Genomic DNA, 18,800 nt, shown 5'->3' on the forward strand with positions numbered 1-18,800 from the left:
CTTAAAAAACCCAAGTTCTAAGCTCATAATCCTATTTACCCTATCATGTTAGTTTAACAAGGATTGATTGATTGCACACTCACTGCAGATACACTACCTCGAGAGGAAGGCTTTTCTCACCCCTCATAATTTTTAAAATAACTATTTTTCCCTTTATGACATTTATATGGTGATTTCCAGATTTCCTATTCCAGAAAAAACAAATACAAATATTTCAAAAGTTTCCAGACCATGAAATGTTGTCCAGAACAAGCTTTTCAAAAAGGATTTTTCGAAACCCTACATAAATACGATTCCCTACTCCGTACTAGATGAAAAGGGATGAAAGGCTCTCATTTATGCTGAGACTCCCCTACTTTACTTACTAACAATATGGCGGGCACATTACAGATTGATCAATCTAAAAGGAGAGAAAAAAAAAAAAACTACGTTTCTTCCTATAAAATCTTCACCAAACCCTATGTTTTGTCCTCTTTCTCCGATCCCACTGTCAGCAACGTATCCCAAGCTTTCCTATAGGCCATAGGCAACACTACCGCTGATGTTGTCATCATCATTGCAAGAATCATGAACAAATAATGACAGAAAAACTGCATCAGAGAAGACACAGTGAAAACAATGACTGTAACAACACCGATGACGTGCTGCAGCGAGAAAGGATAGTTCAGTCTTTATGTTGTAATAATCGGAAAGCAGGAAGTAAAAGCCAGAGAGGAATAGTGAGAGACTTGAGTTATCGACATGGCTCATCAACCAATAAATCTACCTACATTTCAAGGAAATTAATTACAAAAATGGTAACAGTAAATAGGATATTAACTGATCTTGGGAGGGGGACAGCACCAAAAAATATATATAGGTAAAAAACTGTAAAGGTGAGATTCTGTTGAGTAAACATCCTAGTTGATATCACGTTAGCTTGACTGCTCAAGACCATGGAGAGAACTTGGCTGAATGTTTGATTTGGGGAGAACACCCGCAGACTGCTTTAGAGACCTAGTCTTGTCAACTCGTGTAAAAGCCGTCATCTTCCCAGGGCGAAAATGATTTCCTTCTAAACCCTGTTCAGGCCTTCTCTTTACTCTCTTCTTTACTAAAACATCTTCATCCCCGTCATCATCCAGAGAACCACTAGAACTTCCCTTTGCTTTTTCTTGTTTTGAACCATTCAAAGAAGGATTGTAAATCCGTGGAGCAGCAATTGTATTAGAAACTGCCTTGTTTACTGAAATGTGATTAAAACTGCTAGAGTCTGTAGCTAATCTCTCTCGCATGGGCTGTTGCGAAGTAATTGGATTAGCATCGAATCGAGCATTCTCATCTTGTCTAGGTGCAAATAACTTTTTCTTCTTAATTTTCTCCCGATCCTAACAATATGAGGAACCAGTAAGATAGAAAAAAAAAACTAAAAACATCATCGCCACAAATATCAAATCCTGATTGTCATGAGTACATACAAAGAACAGAAAGCAAGTTCACCAATTCTTCAGAAAAATTAAAAGACTACTGTTCCTATATAGTTACGCTACATAGGCATTTGCAGACTAGACTTATGGTCGTGAAAAAACTCTTAAATTTCCGAAACTGACAAGAAGGAAAGGGTTCTTCTTTTTAAAGAGATTTTAGAATATTACTACACAACATTAAAAGTTATTTCATTGCATAGGGGGATACCTTATGTCTGATGTGCAGTGCTCGGCGCCTCTCCTTTGACCTGCAAATTGCACGCTTGATCCCATGGTTGTCCATGTAACCAGTTGGCCATAATTCTGCAAGCTGAAGACAATGCATTCCAAAGTGAGAAATCTTTTTTATCTATACATAGATACAGGAGATTCTTCTTTTTCCTTTTTGTATACACATTTTTTTTTTCCATTTTACTCTTTAAATAACTATTATTTTAACTAAAATAATTATATTTTCATTTTTATCTTTTAAATAACAATTAATTTAAATTTAATTATTTTTAAATTAAAATAATTATTTTACTATTTTATTCTTTTAAATCACTATTTATTTAAATTCAGTTATATTTTTAAAATAAAATATCTACAATAAAAAAAGGACACGTGCACGTAGCACTTGTTTCCACTAGTAAAAATTAAAGATATTAACTTTGGCACAAGAAACTGCAATGCATATAAAATACAGTCACACAAAGTAACACAAGCTTCAGAAGAAACAGAATCAATAAATACGGAAGAATGGGAAAAAATGGCAATCAAGAAAATTTCCATCCATGGAAATACAACCGAAAATCCTTTTCTTTTCAAGGTTTCAAACATAGGTATCAATATAGACAGTGAAACCTCAATTTATAGCAGGATAGTGGATAGTACGATCATTGCTGTTTTATTTAAATTTATCAAACAAACATATTATTATTCATCATTATGTACATAATTACATACATAGCGCTAAACAAATATACTTGTAACCGATATTTCTTAGGCATATTTACAAATACTAATAACAATCAATCGCAAAGTAAACAAAAAAATGAAGGATCCAAAATTTCTTTTGTGGAAGATTAGACGCAAAAACAGATATGGGTGTTGCTGAAACAGTGCCTTAGAATGTTTCACAGGTTTGACAGCCCAGCAGAACAAAGACCGAGAAAAGAAAAGGGTTATTGTTAGGAAGTTAAAAGTATATGAGGAGAGGAAATTAAAGGCGGGAAAGGAGGATAGTTTGTAAGTAGAGAGAGAGTATAAATAAGAAACAGAATAGAGGGAGAAGGAGATTATCAGATATTTTCCTTTTGGATATAGACTGGACATTTTCCAGTAGAGGAAGGGAGGCTTCCTTGGGATATATAATTGTATTTCTCTTTATATACATTACAGATTCAATAATATACATACACATACTTTCATCTTTTGCTGTTTGATGTCCTGAACAAAGGAACCTAACAAGTTTGGTCCGACCTGTTGGATTTATATCAAAGGAGCAAACGAAGCGCGAGTGAAGAAGAATGCAGGGATGAGTGATGGCGATTGAGTCGAGAGTGGAAAAACTGAAGGCAGAGATGCGAGCGTTGACTCATGAGCTCCAGACGTTTAAATGCGCTCACGGACGACACTCTAGGAACCAGGATCAGAGCTCCGAAGGAAGTAGCGATTCCATCAATGTTGAACGCGAACGACGACTACCAGAGAGTTTGGAGGACGAAGCGGAAGAGGACAGAGGAGACGTGCAACGTAGCTGGATGTAGCGCGTTGAACTAACAACGTTCGAAGGAGTGGACCCCATGTGCTCGATCGCGAAGGCAGAGAAATTTTTCGATCCACAGAACGTGAAGGAGAGAGAGAAGATGAAGCTGGTATATATCTGTATGGAGAGAGGCGCGAGCTACTATTGGATCCACTCCTGGTGGAAGAAAACCAGACATCCGAATTGGAAGATGTTCACGGAAGCGCGGACGCGGAGGTTTGGCAAACTGAATCGAGGCACCATTTTTGAGAAGCTAGTGACAATGCGACAGAAGGGGAGCGACGGCGAATAGATACAAGAGTTTGAAATTTTGGTGGCACAAGCATCAGGCATGAGGAGAAATTGTTGGGATTTTTTTTTTTGATGGGTTGCAGGAGGAGTTGCGAAATTTAGTAAGGCCGCACGACCCACGAGATTTGTTAACGGCGATGGCACGAGCACGGGATGTGGAACGGGCGGGAATTATTCCATGCAGAAGTGGCGGAGTGGTAGGAAAAGGGGGTCCAATGTGGGGACAATACTCATCGAGCTCAGGGACAGTTGCGAGGATGGAAAAGTATCGGGGATCGTCGGAGGGGTTTATTAACACTGACGAAGGGCAGGGAATGAAGAAGGATGACGTTTCCAATAACTTAAGGAAGTGGAGGAAGCAGGTAAAATTGCCTACTTTTGAGAGGATTGATCCAAAGGGATGGATATCCAGTGCAGAGAAAGTTTTTGAGATCCAAAACGTGGCAGCAAGGGAAAAATTAAGATTGGCTTACACTAGCATGGGGGGTTGCAATCTATTGGCTTAGGGTTTGGAAAAATAAAACCAAGAATCCTTCTTGGATAGAGTTGACAGAGGCATTGATAAGGAGGTGTGGAGAAAGAGATAGAGGTTTTGTTTTGGAGAAGTTAGCTCAAACTGCAGAAGTTAGAGAAGCTGCTGCTGAGAAAGTTGTTAGTGTTGCTACCTAGGAAGTGGCAAAAGCTTATGTTTTTAGGGGAGGTAGTGGGGGAGGTTGTGATGTGTATGTCACAACAGTGAAGAAGGATGAAGATAGAGGAAAGAAAGCAGAATATGGAGGGAACAGGGTGACTATTATGGTTGGAAATAAAGTAGAAGATGCAGCTGTTTTGAGTGGGGAAAAGATATGGTTGTCACAAACATATAAAACACCATAATACCAATGGCAGGGATATTTCTTTGCAGTGATGCAATTTAACATAGGAAACAATTAGCTCAACATGATGATGATGAAGAAATTGGATGGTCAGATCAACAATTTCTACAAAAAAGGTTTTGGGGTTGGAAGAAGATAAAAGAATTCTTGATCATTCATCAGAAAATAGTTAAAATCCAGGCCCATGTAAGTGGTCACCAAGTCAGAAGGCAGTATAGAACAATCATATGGTCCATGGGAATTCTGAAAAAGAAGCAACTCTTAAAGGAGTCAACAATTCTTTCAGATAGACCACCACCCAAACCTCCAGACCTGAATTAGAGGGCAGTAACCAGTGGGTTCCCTTCATATGAAAACAGGATAATGAAGATGAGCCAGGAGATCCAGTTTCATGGTTCAAACCTTGAAGACAAGGTTGTTTTGCAGCGGGGTGTAATGTTAGGAAGTTAAAAGTATATGAGGAGAGGAAATTAAAGGCGGAAAAGGAGGATAGTTTGTTAGTAGAGTATAAATAAGAAACAGAATGGAGGGAGAAGGGGATTATCAGATATTTTCCTTTTGAGCATAGACTGGACATTTTCCGGTGGAGGAAGGGAAGCTTCCTTGGGACGTATAATTGTATTTCTCTTTATATACATTACAGATTCAATAATATACATACACATCCTTTCATCTTTTGCTGTTGCAAGTGTTATTGTGAGAAGAGAGTGTTCTGTTTGGTGTCCTGAACAAGTGAACCTAACAGTTATTGACAGAGAGAAGTGGAAACGTAGGAAAAATAAGGGTTATGGTTATATATGTTGTCAGAAAATGGTTAAAAAACCCTAAAGAATGTGTAGTTTTTGGGAAAAAGGGAAATTAACTAGTTTCACTGCAGACTGCAGTGGTGCCATTGTCCAGTGAAAACCTGTTTTTCTGCATCTATTGAATTTTACTGCGACTGTGCACTATTGATACCTATGGTCTCTAAAAACTTGGAAAGAAGGGATAAGAGATATTTTAAATAGTACTAATTAAGTAATTTTAATATAAACAAGGATATATTGAAAATAAAATAAACCAAATCAAACATAGAGAAAGTAGGTACTGAAATTAAAAAGAAAGGAAGATAAACATGGCGATAACACTAGCAATCTATTAACTCTGCTAGATCAATATTGAGAGGAAGACAGAAAATTTAACTACCTCAGCATACAACTTTCTGATTTGAGGACCGGCATTTTCATCTAAACCCTGGAACAATTGCAAACAAGATTCATTAAGGACAAATATCAACAAACCAAACAAGATCTTTCCCTCCGGTAATCATAAGAAAACCAAGATCAACAAAATAAATATTTAAAGCTCGAACTTCTGTACATCAACGAAAAGGTCATAGAGATCACAAATCCTGTCTTCCAATGCAGTGTCCATACAAAAAATCTTTTTAGTTGTTGCTTTTCCATCAGGACCCATTTCTTTTTCCCCAGATGCTCCAGCTTGCTGCTGTAACTGAAAGGAAGACATTAAAAAGCATCCCATATGAAATAACCAAAATATTTATTTATCAATCAAAAGCACCCTATTTCCTGAAAAATTGCAATCAAGATGCAATACAAACATGATAGGCCAATATATATAATGGAAAAAAGGAAAAAAGAAGGGGTGTGGAAAGTGAGGAAGTGCGTAGTGGGTTTGAAAGACCAAGCCCGTGTTGAAATGGTGAAAAGAGGGATCAGCTGGCTTCATTGGAAGAGGAAAAAGGATCGGGGGTAACAGAATGAACGCCTGGCAGCAGCAGAGGAGAGGAGAGAATGATACAGGAATCTCACATTATGAGAGAGATTTGGTATTTGGAGGAGGCGGATATTTTCTATTGGACATTATTGTGGCCAGGCTGAGTGAAGGAGTTGGTCCTTCTTCAGTAAAGGTTTTCTTTAATTTTGGCAAGCTACTCCATATTGTAAGGAACAGTGCTCCATTCCACCCTGCACTCATTTTCAATGTCTCTGGGATGCTATGTTTATTTTTCTATGGAATAGTAGAGTCAGCCCAGCGATTAATTTACCATCAGAATTATATCAGTTCCTTTCCAGTTCTTAATTTGGGTTCCTATCAAAACATCAAGAAATATTGCAAGAACAATAGGTCGATGGTTGAATTAAATAGCCAATATTTGTTAATGTATTAAAAGTACCATTATTTCCTGAAAAATTGCAATCAGATTAGAATGCAACCATAAAGAAATTTTGCAAGAAACTACATTGAGTGTCAGAATTACAAATTACAATTAATGAAATCCCTTTCCAGGTAAAATGACTCATCCGTAAGTAACTATGCCAAAATAAAGTTCTGCATATAAAACTCAAATGGACATATAAAGAAACATCCACAAGAATGAAAATATTACTGTCATATGGGGGAACCAAAACGGAGCTACATGAACCAGCTAAAAGAGTAACTTCTGAATGAGTGGAAAACGGAAAATATGACACGTTAAAGACAGTTTACAAATATTTGATTTTGTTAAGGAATAAATAGCAATGGTAACTGTAATAAACCTTCGATTCCATGGGTGGGGCCTGCATCTTAATCATCTGAACAACTTCCTTCTTTATCTGTTGAAACCTATCATCTTTCTCCTGCTTTGCAGACAAACCCATACTGATCATAATTTTTAAGTTTCTCTGTAGCAGGAAGACATTGCATGAGAATATAAGTTTCAATTCAAGCAATATTGGAAACTAAAACTACCTACATAATGATGTTCGTAGATATAAAATATAAATAAAGAGAAGAATAGTTGGAATATGATGACCAAATAACATAAATAAATAATAGGTGGCAAATTACAATTATTTGGATTGGATTGTGTTGAATATAGTGAAAACTATGTAAATGATTAATGTATCTAACAGATTGTTGAATGGAGTTCAAAGTTGAGTATGTTTAATACTGAAGGATAACTTGAAATGTAGTTATAGACACGACTTGAAAATTAGAGTCCACAATTGCTAAAAGATTAATTTTGTAGCAATGGGAATAAATACTTCTCTGTGAAAAATCACCAGCTTGGTTTCTACTGTTAGTGTTTAAAAGGAACATTTATGTGATTATAATAAATAAAGAGCATGAGCAGGTCCAGAACATTCTACAATTTTTTTCTAAAGCTCGAATAAGCTCTTTCTCACTGAGGCAATACAACTTTACTCTTCCTAAATTTGTTTCTACAGATAAAAAATGTGAGCTAGAAAAACTTCACAAACATGGTCAATTGCAATTAGTATGTGCTGAGTTTTAATTTATTTTGAAGGGATAATTACATATTTTTGTCCAGTTCATAAGAATTAAAAAAAAAAAAAAAAAAAAAAAAAAACTAGTATTTCTCAAAAACCAATCTATACCAATCTTGAACTAAAAATCCCTTCAGGAAGACCATCTGTCACTCTGAAATAAGCAAAAATGTCTAAAGATAACAAGTACTTCATTCCGGAAGGAAAACCGGGGATTAATTAAAATGAAAGTTGGCAAACTATCAATTAGAAATAAGACCTTCTTAGACACAGAAGTACACCATGTCAAGCAAGAAAAAACAAACAATCTTCATAAGGTCACAATGGGTCACGGATGTATTCAAAGCCTAAATATGGTAATGCATAATCACATCCAATAGATAAATGAACAATTGTATAGAAGTTCAGTATGGTGGACTCGACAGCAAGATATATGATTTGCGAGATACAATCTTTAGTTTCAATTTTTCATATTTTTAATATAAAGTTGGGGTTCAACAACTAACAGTGAAAAAGAAATCAGCCATCTATAAACGCATTGGGGGTATTGTGACCAAAAGCTGAAATAATACACACTAAAGGATTACCAATCATGTTTATCAAACTGAAATACCTTTAGAGTTCTAAGTTGAATCAAATGCCCAAGAATACTCATAAGACGGTTAATTAAATCCTTTGATACTTTCCCTTGGCTTGCCTGCTGCATCAAAAACATTTGGTTAATATTATTATGTGATAGATGTGCTCTACTCTATTAGGTTCAGTGAGGTTGAAATAATTCTTTCTTAGTGCTCTCCCTCCCTCCCTCTGTCTATTCTAAGAGAGTTCAAATTGAGAAGATTTCGAGAAAAAAAGTACTAAATTGTGCAGATCTAGAAGCACAAAGCATGACATCACAAAAATAAATTTTCCATTACTGCTAATCTAGCCACTTTAGCAAGTTTCAGCTTTATGTCTCTAGGCAATCTCCGTTTGACAGCCTGAGGTGTGTTATCACCCTCCTGGTTTTCCATAGTTGGTGGCCTTGCTGTATCATTATGAAAAAAAAAACATCTTCGCGTTAGCAACAAACTTCCCACACTGCTAATTTGAGAAATATAAACTTAAAATTTTTTTCTGAACTTACATTCCGTGACTATCTTCTCCAAATCTCGAATAGCTTTCTCAAGTGTTGTAATTTTTGGCCTAGCACTAGAACCATCTTTCTTGAGCACATGTTCAGATTTCTGCATAAAAGCTTCAATCAAGCTCTCAACTAATAAGGTATACGTTACAGACATAAAACAGTCCACTTTCACAAATTTTGTATTCAGAAGTTATAGTAATAGGAAAATGTTATTTCACCAAGTGCCTGCTACAAGGATAGTATAGTTTGCCAAAGCTTCAATTTAAATTTCTCTTAAAAATAAACCAACCCTGTATACCAATATGCCTTAAATAGAAATTATTTTAAATGAAAAAGAATATCCTACAACAGCCAAGGTAATGGGGAGTGTTGAATTTGACGCACACACAAAAAAAAGGGGAATCAGTAATGCATTTCTACTTATTAATTGTCACATGCTGTGAAATGTGGCACTGTTTAGATCCGAGTGCATGGTGAAAGTTGAATTCCACAATAAAAATAACAGTCAATGGCAGGTAGAACCAACGACCACCCAAAAACTTGTGTGAGATCTAAGTGTCTATCTCCTGAAATATTTTATCATCTGTTCCATAAGATAAATGTCTTCCTACACCCAATCAATATCCAAAACAGATTCTCCCATCTTTTCTAACCATATTGCTAGTATTGAAATGTTGGATGTGTCTAATCATTCAACGTGGGCTTTTGAAATCAGCTTATGGTTAAGTGGGTTGGGCTACGAGTCCCATCTTAAACCTATTTTCTCTTCCTACAATAGAACGCAAACAATGGATAAAGATTGATCTGAATCCACTATCTACACCTCACTCAAACCTATTTGTGTCCCCATGATCCATGTGCATCAGTTTGGAGTGAGATTCATGACCTCCATACCAATATGCCTTTATCGTATGTGATCTTTGATACTTCTTGCCACACAACAATTCGAGGAACACATCTTTGCTTATCTTTGGTAGCTTCATGTTGTCTAACATGATTTTAATGAGGTCCTTCCAATATCTGCAGATGCCATGCAACTTGAGAATCATAATTCTTTTATGACCCTAGGTTTGTATGGCTTGCCACAAGAATATGTTGTTTACTCATGATCAGATTTTGGGATCACCCGAGTAAACCCTACTATGACTTCAGCAAGAACCACAATCCTTTAAAATTAAATAAGGAAACACATACTTCATTTGCATGGTGCCTTACATCATAGAGGAATAGTTCTAGACGCTTTTGCATACATCATTCTAAAACACATCCAAAATGCAGACAATACCCCCACATTTACATGGGAAACCTCCTTGTTCACCCAATTTTGCCCAGGTATCTACCATGAGTCACTTGTTGCTACTACAATACCAGTTAACCAGCCTCATATGACTCTAACAGCATATGAAAACTTTAACAAATGGTATGAGACTAGCAAATCTACTAGTTACCCTCCTAGGTGGCACACTGTGGAAGTTCATCTACTTGTCTCTCTTAATCTTCTTCTCTTGGTCCTTGGGTCATGGACTCTAGTGCAACCTATTGTATTCGTTATTTTTTTTCTTTTAATACTACTTACAATTTGCATTTTATCATTGGTGTCAATTGTTTACAAACACAAGCTTTTTGCATTAACCCTACCCAACACCTCCCATCATGTCGCTTATTGTTCACTTTATTCCTCATGTCTCTAGTTGTCCTTTTAATTTATTGTTGCGACTTGCTTGATCAAATCTCAAACATTTATCTTCACCTTCGCTAAAAATGTGACTCACATGATCTTAACTATCTCTCTCACCACCATTGGTAAATGCATCTATAGTCTCTCCACTGATGGTTCATGAACAATTAGGATACTCTGGGTTGACAAAATTGAAGAAGATAGTGCAAAGTTTAAAACAATTGTCTAGTTTGAAGTGTAAATCATGTCAATTAGGAAAACATACTCGACAATCTTCTCCTTATATTCTTAATAAAGGAGTGTCATATCCTTTTTCATTAGTTCACTTCATTGTTAGGCTCATTCTCGTACTATTACTCTTTCTAGTTTTAAATATTTTCTTACCTTTATTGATAATTATGGTATATGTTCTAGGATTTGATTCAATAAGAATCGATTAAAAGTGTTTCCTATATTTAAAACCTTTTCTAATGAAATCAAAGCACAATTTTCTTATTCATGTGCTTTTCACTACAACAATTCCACGAATATTTGTCTCACCAATTTTATTACTTCATGGGCTCCAATGATATTTTCATCAAATTTCATGTCCTCATAGTCTTCTACAAAATGTAGTAGAACAGAGAAACAGATATCTTATTGAATCAAGTACCAAGTACCCCATTCTATCCCTTTTCCTCATTCTCCTTCATACAGTCAACCTACACACTTTTAGTACCACTTGTTTTGTATATTACCTCACCAAGTCAAGTTAAACTTTCTCCTTTACACATTCAAATGCGTCATCCTGGGATATCATCATCCTCGTATTGTTGTTTTTTTCCTGATCTTTAATAGCATTATGAGTCAACTAAGGTCTCTTTCTTTGTGTTTGTCCCATGCTACACACATGTTCCTTCTAACGAAAAATGCAGTCACTTTCACTACCAATGGTCATATCTCAGAAAATATACTTAAGAGATTCTAGAAGAAAAAAGGATGTCAAGTGTTAAGCCTATGGACACACCAATGGATCCATTTCTCAAACTTGTACTAGACCAAGGAGAATCATATTCTAAACATGGGAGATACAGACAGTTAGTAAGTATTAGAATAAGCTTTCTTAAGAAGTTGTTTTGAGTTGTGCCTAGAATCCTAGAGATGTCTTTACTTGTTTTCTACTCTACTCTCTTTCACTGTATCTCAGATTAATCTACAGTTTCTATATAAATATTGAGAACCTAAGAGAGACTTGCACAAGCTTCTCTAAAATATCTGCTCTCTCTTTTTGTTTTTCTCAAATACATACAAGTGCTTATTTGGTGGAGCAGTTTCATGCGCTTAGAATAGAGAAGCCTTTAATTTAAACCTGAATAAAAAAAATAAATAGCTATAAGTGCAGCAGACAATCTTTTTATTGGTATTCAATGTTTCATTAAATTTATCATACAGCAAATATAATAAAAACCACAAAGCANTTAGATAAACTTACTGGTGCACGTATAGCAATTTTTCCCACAGACAAGTTTAGATCTGGCAGTTCCCGGATGCAATTTTTATCTTTTGACCGACCTGTGTTTTCTACATTGTCAAGACTACTTGAGGATTTCCCAGGTTGGGATTTTGAATGTGCAGATAAATTTTTTTCATGGTACTTATGATCAGAAGTATCAACCAATCCACCTGCATCTTTAAATTTATCACCCGTGTTCTTAGATTGAGACACTTCAGTCTTCTGTTTATCAGCACCTTCTGCATCAAGAGGATCATTATTTGATACTTTTGAACAGACAGGGGGGTCCGAAACTGGTGTAGCATCAGCANTTTTCTTTTTCAAACTAATTCCAGAGACATCCATTTGCTTCTGAAATTTCAGGTCTTCATAATGTTCACTAGGTACGCCAACATTATTTGAGGAACTGAGCATATTTTTCACAGGTAATGATGCAGTCTTCACAACGGCACTCTTGCCCACTTTCACAAGTTTATTTGATACATGACCATCAATATTTTCTCCAGGATTCTTTGATATATCTTTTCGGCGCCTTTTCTTTGCTTGCTGGATTGGTAATGCTGGAGGTTCATTTCTTAGAAAGAACAAGAAAATGAACAAAATCAGGAATTTGTATGAATAACTAAAATGCTAAAGTATACAATTTAATAGATTTAAAATGTTGATACAACATGGGTAGAAAAATTCTCAGGAATAAAATCCAACCACAAGCCAGAAAAATAATGCTGTGAATATTCAACAATAACATACAACCTTCATTTCATAGTTGTCAATCTTAAATGTGTGTAGCAATCAACCCCAAAACTGCTATGGTGAGAAATACACTTGCTGAAACTGAGATACAAATTAAATACTTTATACAGCCCTTAAATAATTTAACAGCAATCCCATTTTTTCTATTATTTTACTATAATGAAAGCAATAATAGATAATAACACATACTAACAGTGCTATCAAAACTAGATCATGAAAAATATCAGTAACCCCAAAAATGCTTTATGAAAAAATATTGCAAGCCATATGTGTTATGGCTGAAGCATCGCAGACAAAACACAAAAATATAATTGTAAAGCTAAAATTAATGAAAGACAACCATATAATTAATAAAAATATTATGTCTAAAAATTCAAATAACAATAAAATTAAACCAAAACACCACCAAATTCAAGTTTAAAACTTAAAATAACAACAAAATATAAGATAAATGTCCTAAATTTCTCTTTATATTTTGGATGTTCATGAACTGCCTTGTTCAGTTGTCATTGGGGATGCTGGAAAATAGGTAATCAAATGTTTCATATATTCAGTGAATAATTATAGTGGAAAAGAAGAAAAGAAAAAATTTAGGGAGGGCAGATGGCACCGAATGAAGAGGAAGTACAAAGAAAAAAATAATAAAACAGGACTTGCAGTGGAGTTAGAGGTGACTGCAGCAGCAAGCAGCAAGCAGCAAGACAGTGACAGCAGGACAGTGGTGGTGGGACAGCGACAGCACTTGCACTGGAACCAGAGAAGGCTATGTGTGCAGTGCTTGAGGCTGAGATGGGGTGTGTTAAATTCATTTTCTGATGTAGTTATTTGGGTTTGGGTTGAGTTGTATGGTGCAACCCTTAGTTTTAAAAAGAAACACGATTGGACTGACCCAATAAGCATTAGTGAAAAATTAGAAACAAAAGAGAAATACAGTAGGGTTTTAAATGTGTAGGTTTGGTCGGGTTAGGTTGTCTAAAAAAAGGTTTGATACATTTTTTGGACAGCATTCACATGTAATTAATAATCATATTAACAAATATCCCATTGCCTAATTGGTGTACTCTAGTTTATGAATATTATTATATACAATTGGAGAGAACAAATCAATTCATGATTTATCTCGCTTATTCTTAAGGGAACCGAATAATGTTGTTAAAAATATTATCTTTAGTATTATATTTATCTTTTATCTTTAGTTAGTTTGTTTATATTTCTTATTTGTATTTTGGGTTTATCCCATATTTTTTCTGTGACACCCGGGCACTGACAAAGGCGGGGAGTGATTGCCGGTGCAAGAGGCATGGTGTAGGGGGCACGGACAAGGAGCTGCTCTTGGCAGGCTTCCAGTGGAAGGGGTACATGGACGAATCGAACATACACCGGAATGAGAGGGATCTAGAGACGGTATAGGTATGGGACTATATGGTTGAAGGATAGCTTAAAGGAATTGATTTGGCTACTCATATCACCAAAATGCATTTACTTTTCAGAAGCCTAACCCATACGAACTCCATGGTTAAGCATGCTTAGCCTGGAGAAATTCTGGGATGGGTGACCTTCCGGGAAGTTTTCCCAGAAAGTGTGCGAGTGAGGACAAAGCACACTAGAAAGTCTCGTGGTGATGTGTGGGGGCAGTCAATAGTCCCTGTAAGTTGTCGGGGCGTTATAGATGGTATCAGAGCCTAGCCTCTCCTAGTACGGTGTGGTTCGAAGACGAACCAGACGAAAGCTGGTGGGCATGTGACACCCGGGCACTGACGAAGGCGGGGAGTGATCGCCGGTGCAAGAGGCATGGTGCAGGGGGCACGAACAAGGAGCGGCTCCTGGCAGGCTTCTAGTGGAAGGGGTACATGGACGAATTGAACATACACCGGAATGAGAGGGATCTAGAGACTGTATAGGTATGAGACTATACGGTTGAAGGATAGCTTAAAGGAATTTATTTGGCTACTCATATCACCAAAATGCATTTACTTTTCGGAAGCCTAACCCATAAGAACTCCATGGTTAAGCGTGCTTAGCCTGGAGAAATTCTGGGATGGGTGACCTTCTGGGAAGTTTTCCCGGAAAGTGTGCAAGTGAGGACAAAGCACACTGGAAAGTCTCGTGGTGATGTGTGGGGGCAGTCAATAGTCCCTGTAAGTTGCCGGGGCGTTACATTTTCTATTACAAATAGAAGACCTATGTATATATACAAGTGAGATTAATCTTATATATAATTTTCACTATATTCAACTTGGTATTAGTACAGGTTGTCTGAGTCTCTTTCTACTTTGTCTTTGTTGCCACCGGTGATAGCCATCGATAGCCTTAACAATCTCATCTTTTTGAAATACTTCAATGAGTAATCATGTCTTTCTCAGTCTCAATATCAGGCTTGTAGTGCCTTCTTGAGTATTCCCGATAACAAGTTTCTTCTGTCTCGTATCATCTGCCCGATGTTGTCTGCCACCGTCCGCCGCCGGACCATCCACAATTGCTATTGGCCGTCCACCGTCCGCCGCCGGCCATCCACCGCCACTGCCGCCCATCCACTTCCGGTTGTCGGCCGTCCATTGCCACCACCGTCTGCCATCCACCTAACTTAAACCTTTATTTTCCCTTTCTATCCTCTACCAAAGACCCTAAAGGTCATATTCTAATCAAGGATCTACACATCCATGAAATCATCCCGGCCATTTCAAAATTCTATGAATTATATGAACTTGTATATGAAGAAAACAATTGATCAATCTTTACTCTTAGCATCTGCACATACAAAGAGGGATGAAGGTCTACCGTTTATATGGTTGTTGGATAACACTCAACAAAAATGCACACACATGTACATATAGATAGATTGATATAGACTAGTTGTGATCACTACTAACAGACTCAAAATATGACTGTGAATGGTATATGATCTCATTTCATGTTAAGACAATGCCACAAGCATAAATATAACTGATGGTCCCAAGATTATTCCACTGACTTTAGTATTATATCCATTACCTTAAAAAGAGAAAAGTGAAATCACTTCCAAAATTAAGCAATTTACAAAAATAAAGAGATAGACATAAAGACGGCAACCCAATCCATGAGACTCTCACCTACAAAAATTTGTGGAAGGAAGATCTACACAGACTTGGCCCTACAAGCAAAGAGGCTATTTCTAGGATTTGAACTGGTGACCTCCAGGCCACAAGGTGGCAACCTTAGTTTGCACTAAGGCTACTCCTCATAAAGAAAAGAAATTGAAATACACAGAAAATATTCAAAAAAAAAAATCACTCACATGCGTTCCAATTTCCCCCTATTTACAAAGAACCCATCATGCTTGATTGCAGAGTTATCAACCTCAAAATACTCATCCTGCAGAAAGAAGAGTTAAACTAATTAAAAAATATGAAAGGTGAAATGGTCACAATATAGGACAATGAAATTCCTGTTTTATCATCAATCAAAGGTCAAATAGTCATAATGTCATAACAAAGCAAAATGGTATAAAAGATACCAACCAATTCAGCATCATCAATGAAAGAGTCTTCTGTATCATACTGATCATCAGGAACATCAAGTAGATCCTCCTCATCACTACTATCCTTACCCTAAAAATGATTTGGTCTCATTATTCCCAACATGGAAAACAGATTGAAAAAACTAATAAAACTTACATATGCATCTATGATGTGAATTTACAGTATAAATCAATTCATTTTTGTACAGTGCATCCAGTAACACTATCGCATGAAGCAATACAACCATACCATGTAAAGGCGTTCAATCTTTTCTATTACAGCACTGAAACGATTTGGCTGAGGAGCACCTTGTTCTTCAGTCTTCTTAGGTTGTCCCTAGAATTGACAAGTTTATAAAAATAGTGAAGCACAAAAAAAACCACACACCACTAAAAGAGACAATATGCTGATTTCTACTGGTTTATTAATTCAAATAAATAAAATGTGGCGTAAAACAAGACAGAGACAATTAAAGGCTTGATCACCTTGTTTACAATAATTTCATGTCACAAATAAATAGATATATGATTTTGGATTTGCATCTAGGATACACATGTTCATGTTAAGTCAGCTAATCCGGGTAGAGGCAACATTTGACAATATTATACCATGCCAAAAGGCAAATTCAAACAGACATTATATCAATGTGCATAATGCAGTCAACCTTACAATTTTGATGTCAAATACAAGTACTTCCGACTTTTCCATTCAAAAATTTTTCCGTAAGAGAAGCACTGCAGCACAAACCATTCTCTTTGTACATTCAAACTAGCAAGTTTGAAGTCAAATACAAGTACTTCCAGGTGCAATTTGAGCACAACGAAACCCTTTCAAATAGTTTTTCCATAATAACAGTTATGCATTCAAACTACTAAATTTGAAGTCAAAGACAAGTATTTCCGAGTCCAATTCCACTTTACCGCAACAAAAACCTTTCAAATGATTTTCTATAAGAGCAGCACTGCTGGCACAAACGGTTATACATTCAAACTAGTAGAAATCAAATACAAGTACTTCCAAGGAGCAATTTGACTTTGTCACGGCTAAACCCTTTTAAATAATTTTCCGTAAGAGCAGTACCACGCGAAACAAACAGTTGTCGCCATGCATTCAAGCTAATAAATTGGAAATCTAATCCAAGTACTTCCAGGAGCAATTCAACTTTGCCATGACAAAAACCCTTTCAAATAATTTTGCATAAAGACAGTGTTACACAGCATACACCGTTGTCAAACACGGAGAAGAAACACGTATTTTTGACAGACAATTATTTAATTTTCAAAAGAGAAACCTAGATTGTTAGACAGAAACAACTTAAGGTCAGTCACGAAAGGTTTGGCAGAATCTGTTCCCAAAACCTAGCCATACCCAGACCTGTATTTCAGTGCCAAAGGGAAAAACAATCACCGCTCAGTAGAAAGCCACTCTTACAAATTACAATTAAAAAATATCATCCATAAACCACGGTAACTATCCTACACATTGCTATCTACTCACTGAATAACAATGTGTGTACACTGAAATTTCAGAACCACAGCAACACATACTCGTAACAATTCGGAACCTAAATGAAAATTAAAAAAAGAGACTAACCGGAGCGATTCTGGACTCGAGCACAGGGTTCCCATTGGGCAGGTGCTCTGGTGCGGAAGCGGGTCCCTTATTGTTAACCTTATTGGTGTCTTTCATCAGCTTCTTCCAGGACACTATGGTGGTCTCTCCCGGTCGAAGCTCCACTGTGAACATTTGCCTGTCACCTTTCTTCACGAAGGATGACGGAGCCCTCGCCGCCGACGACGAATCGCCGCCGCCAAGAGGAGCCGTATCCTCCGCCATCAAAGTGATTGCCGATTGGCGAATTTATCGGGCGTCGGTGCTTGTTTTCAGGGAGAATTGTTAGAGAGCGAGGAACATGCGGAAACGGAATGATAAGCCCTAAAATCTGGGAAGAAGAACAGAGACAGAGAACGAGAAGAGGAAGAGCTGAAGAAGCGAATTGGGATTGCGCGGGATTCAAAAAATGGAAATGGAGAAAGAGAGATAAAAATAAAAGAAAATATTATGACAAGAGAGATGAAAGAAAAGGTATTGTGGATGGGTTTTAAGTTTAACTGCAATTTCGACTCATTTGTAAAAAAATTTCCAGTCCTTTTCTTTTCCGGGCAAGCGACGGAGGCAAAAGGCATTTGGGGCGGGGAATGGTATCTGCGGGCCGCACGTTTGTTCAATGTAGTGTTTTTACTTTATGCACTCCTCATTTTTTTAATTTGTCTATTTTTGTTTGTTTTTGATTTTTTTATAACTCATTCAATCTCCAAAACTTTTATTGATACTTATTTTAAATATCGGATTTAGAGAGAATTGTTGGAGGTGAAGGTTTAATTTTGAGTCGAGCCCACTAAGAACCTGACTCACTCAGGTTGAATTCGTGGTGAGTCGGATTAACTCGCTAATCCACCTAATTTTTTTTTTTTATTGTTCTTGGATTATATTTGAAGTTTAAGATGATTTTGGATTGTGTTATATGTTTTTTATTTTGAATTGTCTTTGAAATTTAACATCATTTTGGATTGAAATTTATTTAGATTTGAATTAGAAAAAAA

General features: G+C 36.6%; 1 protein-coding gene across 3 annotated transcripts; it reads right to left on the bottom strand.

Annotated features, from left to right (window-relative positions):
* Positions 1-662: 662 nt before the first annotated feature.
* Positions 663-18,397, bottom strand: LOC106765113 (ubinuclein-1). 3 transcript variants are annotated; one of them, XM_014649618.2, is made up of 13 exons: positions 17,791-18,397; positions 16,447-16,533; positions 16,198-16,287; positions 15,975-16,051; positions 11,927-12,521; positions 8,778-8,877; positions 8,569-8,678; positions 8,265-8,351; positions 6,920-7,045; positions 5,739-5,864; positions 5,565-5,612; positions 1,675-1,776; positions 663-1,367 (listed from the first exon to the last, which is right to left on the bottom strand). In XM_014649618.2, exons 1-13 carry the CDS (start codon positions 18,031-18,033, stop codon positions 915-917), a joined length of 2,244 nt encoding a protein of 747 aa, XP_014505104.1. In that variant the 5' UTR covers positions 18,034-18,397; the 3' UTR covers positions 663-914. The 3 variants fall into 3 exon arrangements, with proteins under 3 accessions (XP_014505104.1, XP_014505103.1, XP_014505102.1); XM_014649617.2 differs by having other exon boundaries at positions 5,739-5,870; positions 8,265-8,348; positions 17,791-18,391; XM_014649616.2 differs by having other exon boundaries at positions 5,739-5,870; positions 17,791-18,391.
* Positions 18,398-18,800: the final 403 nt, after the last annotated feature.

The sequence above is a fragment of the Vigna radiata genome, chromosome 6 (genome assembly GCF_000741045.1).
Source record: "Vigna radiata var. radiata cultivar VC1973A chromosome 6, Vradiata_ver6, whole genome shotgun sequence".
Taxonomy (NCBI): Eukaryota; Viridiplantae; Streptophyta; class Magnoliopsida; order Fabales; family Fabaceae; genus Vigna; species Vigna radiata.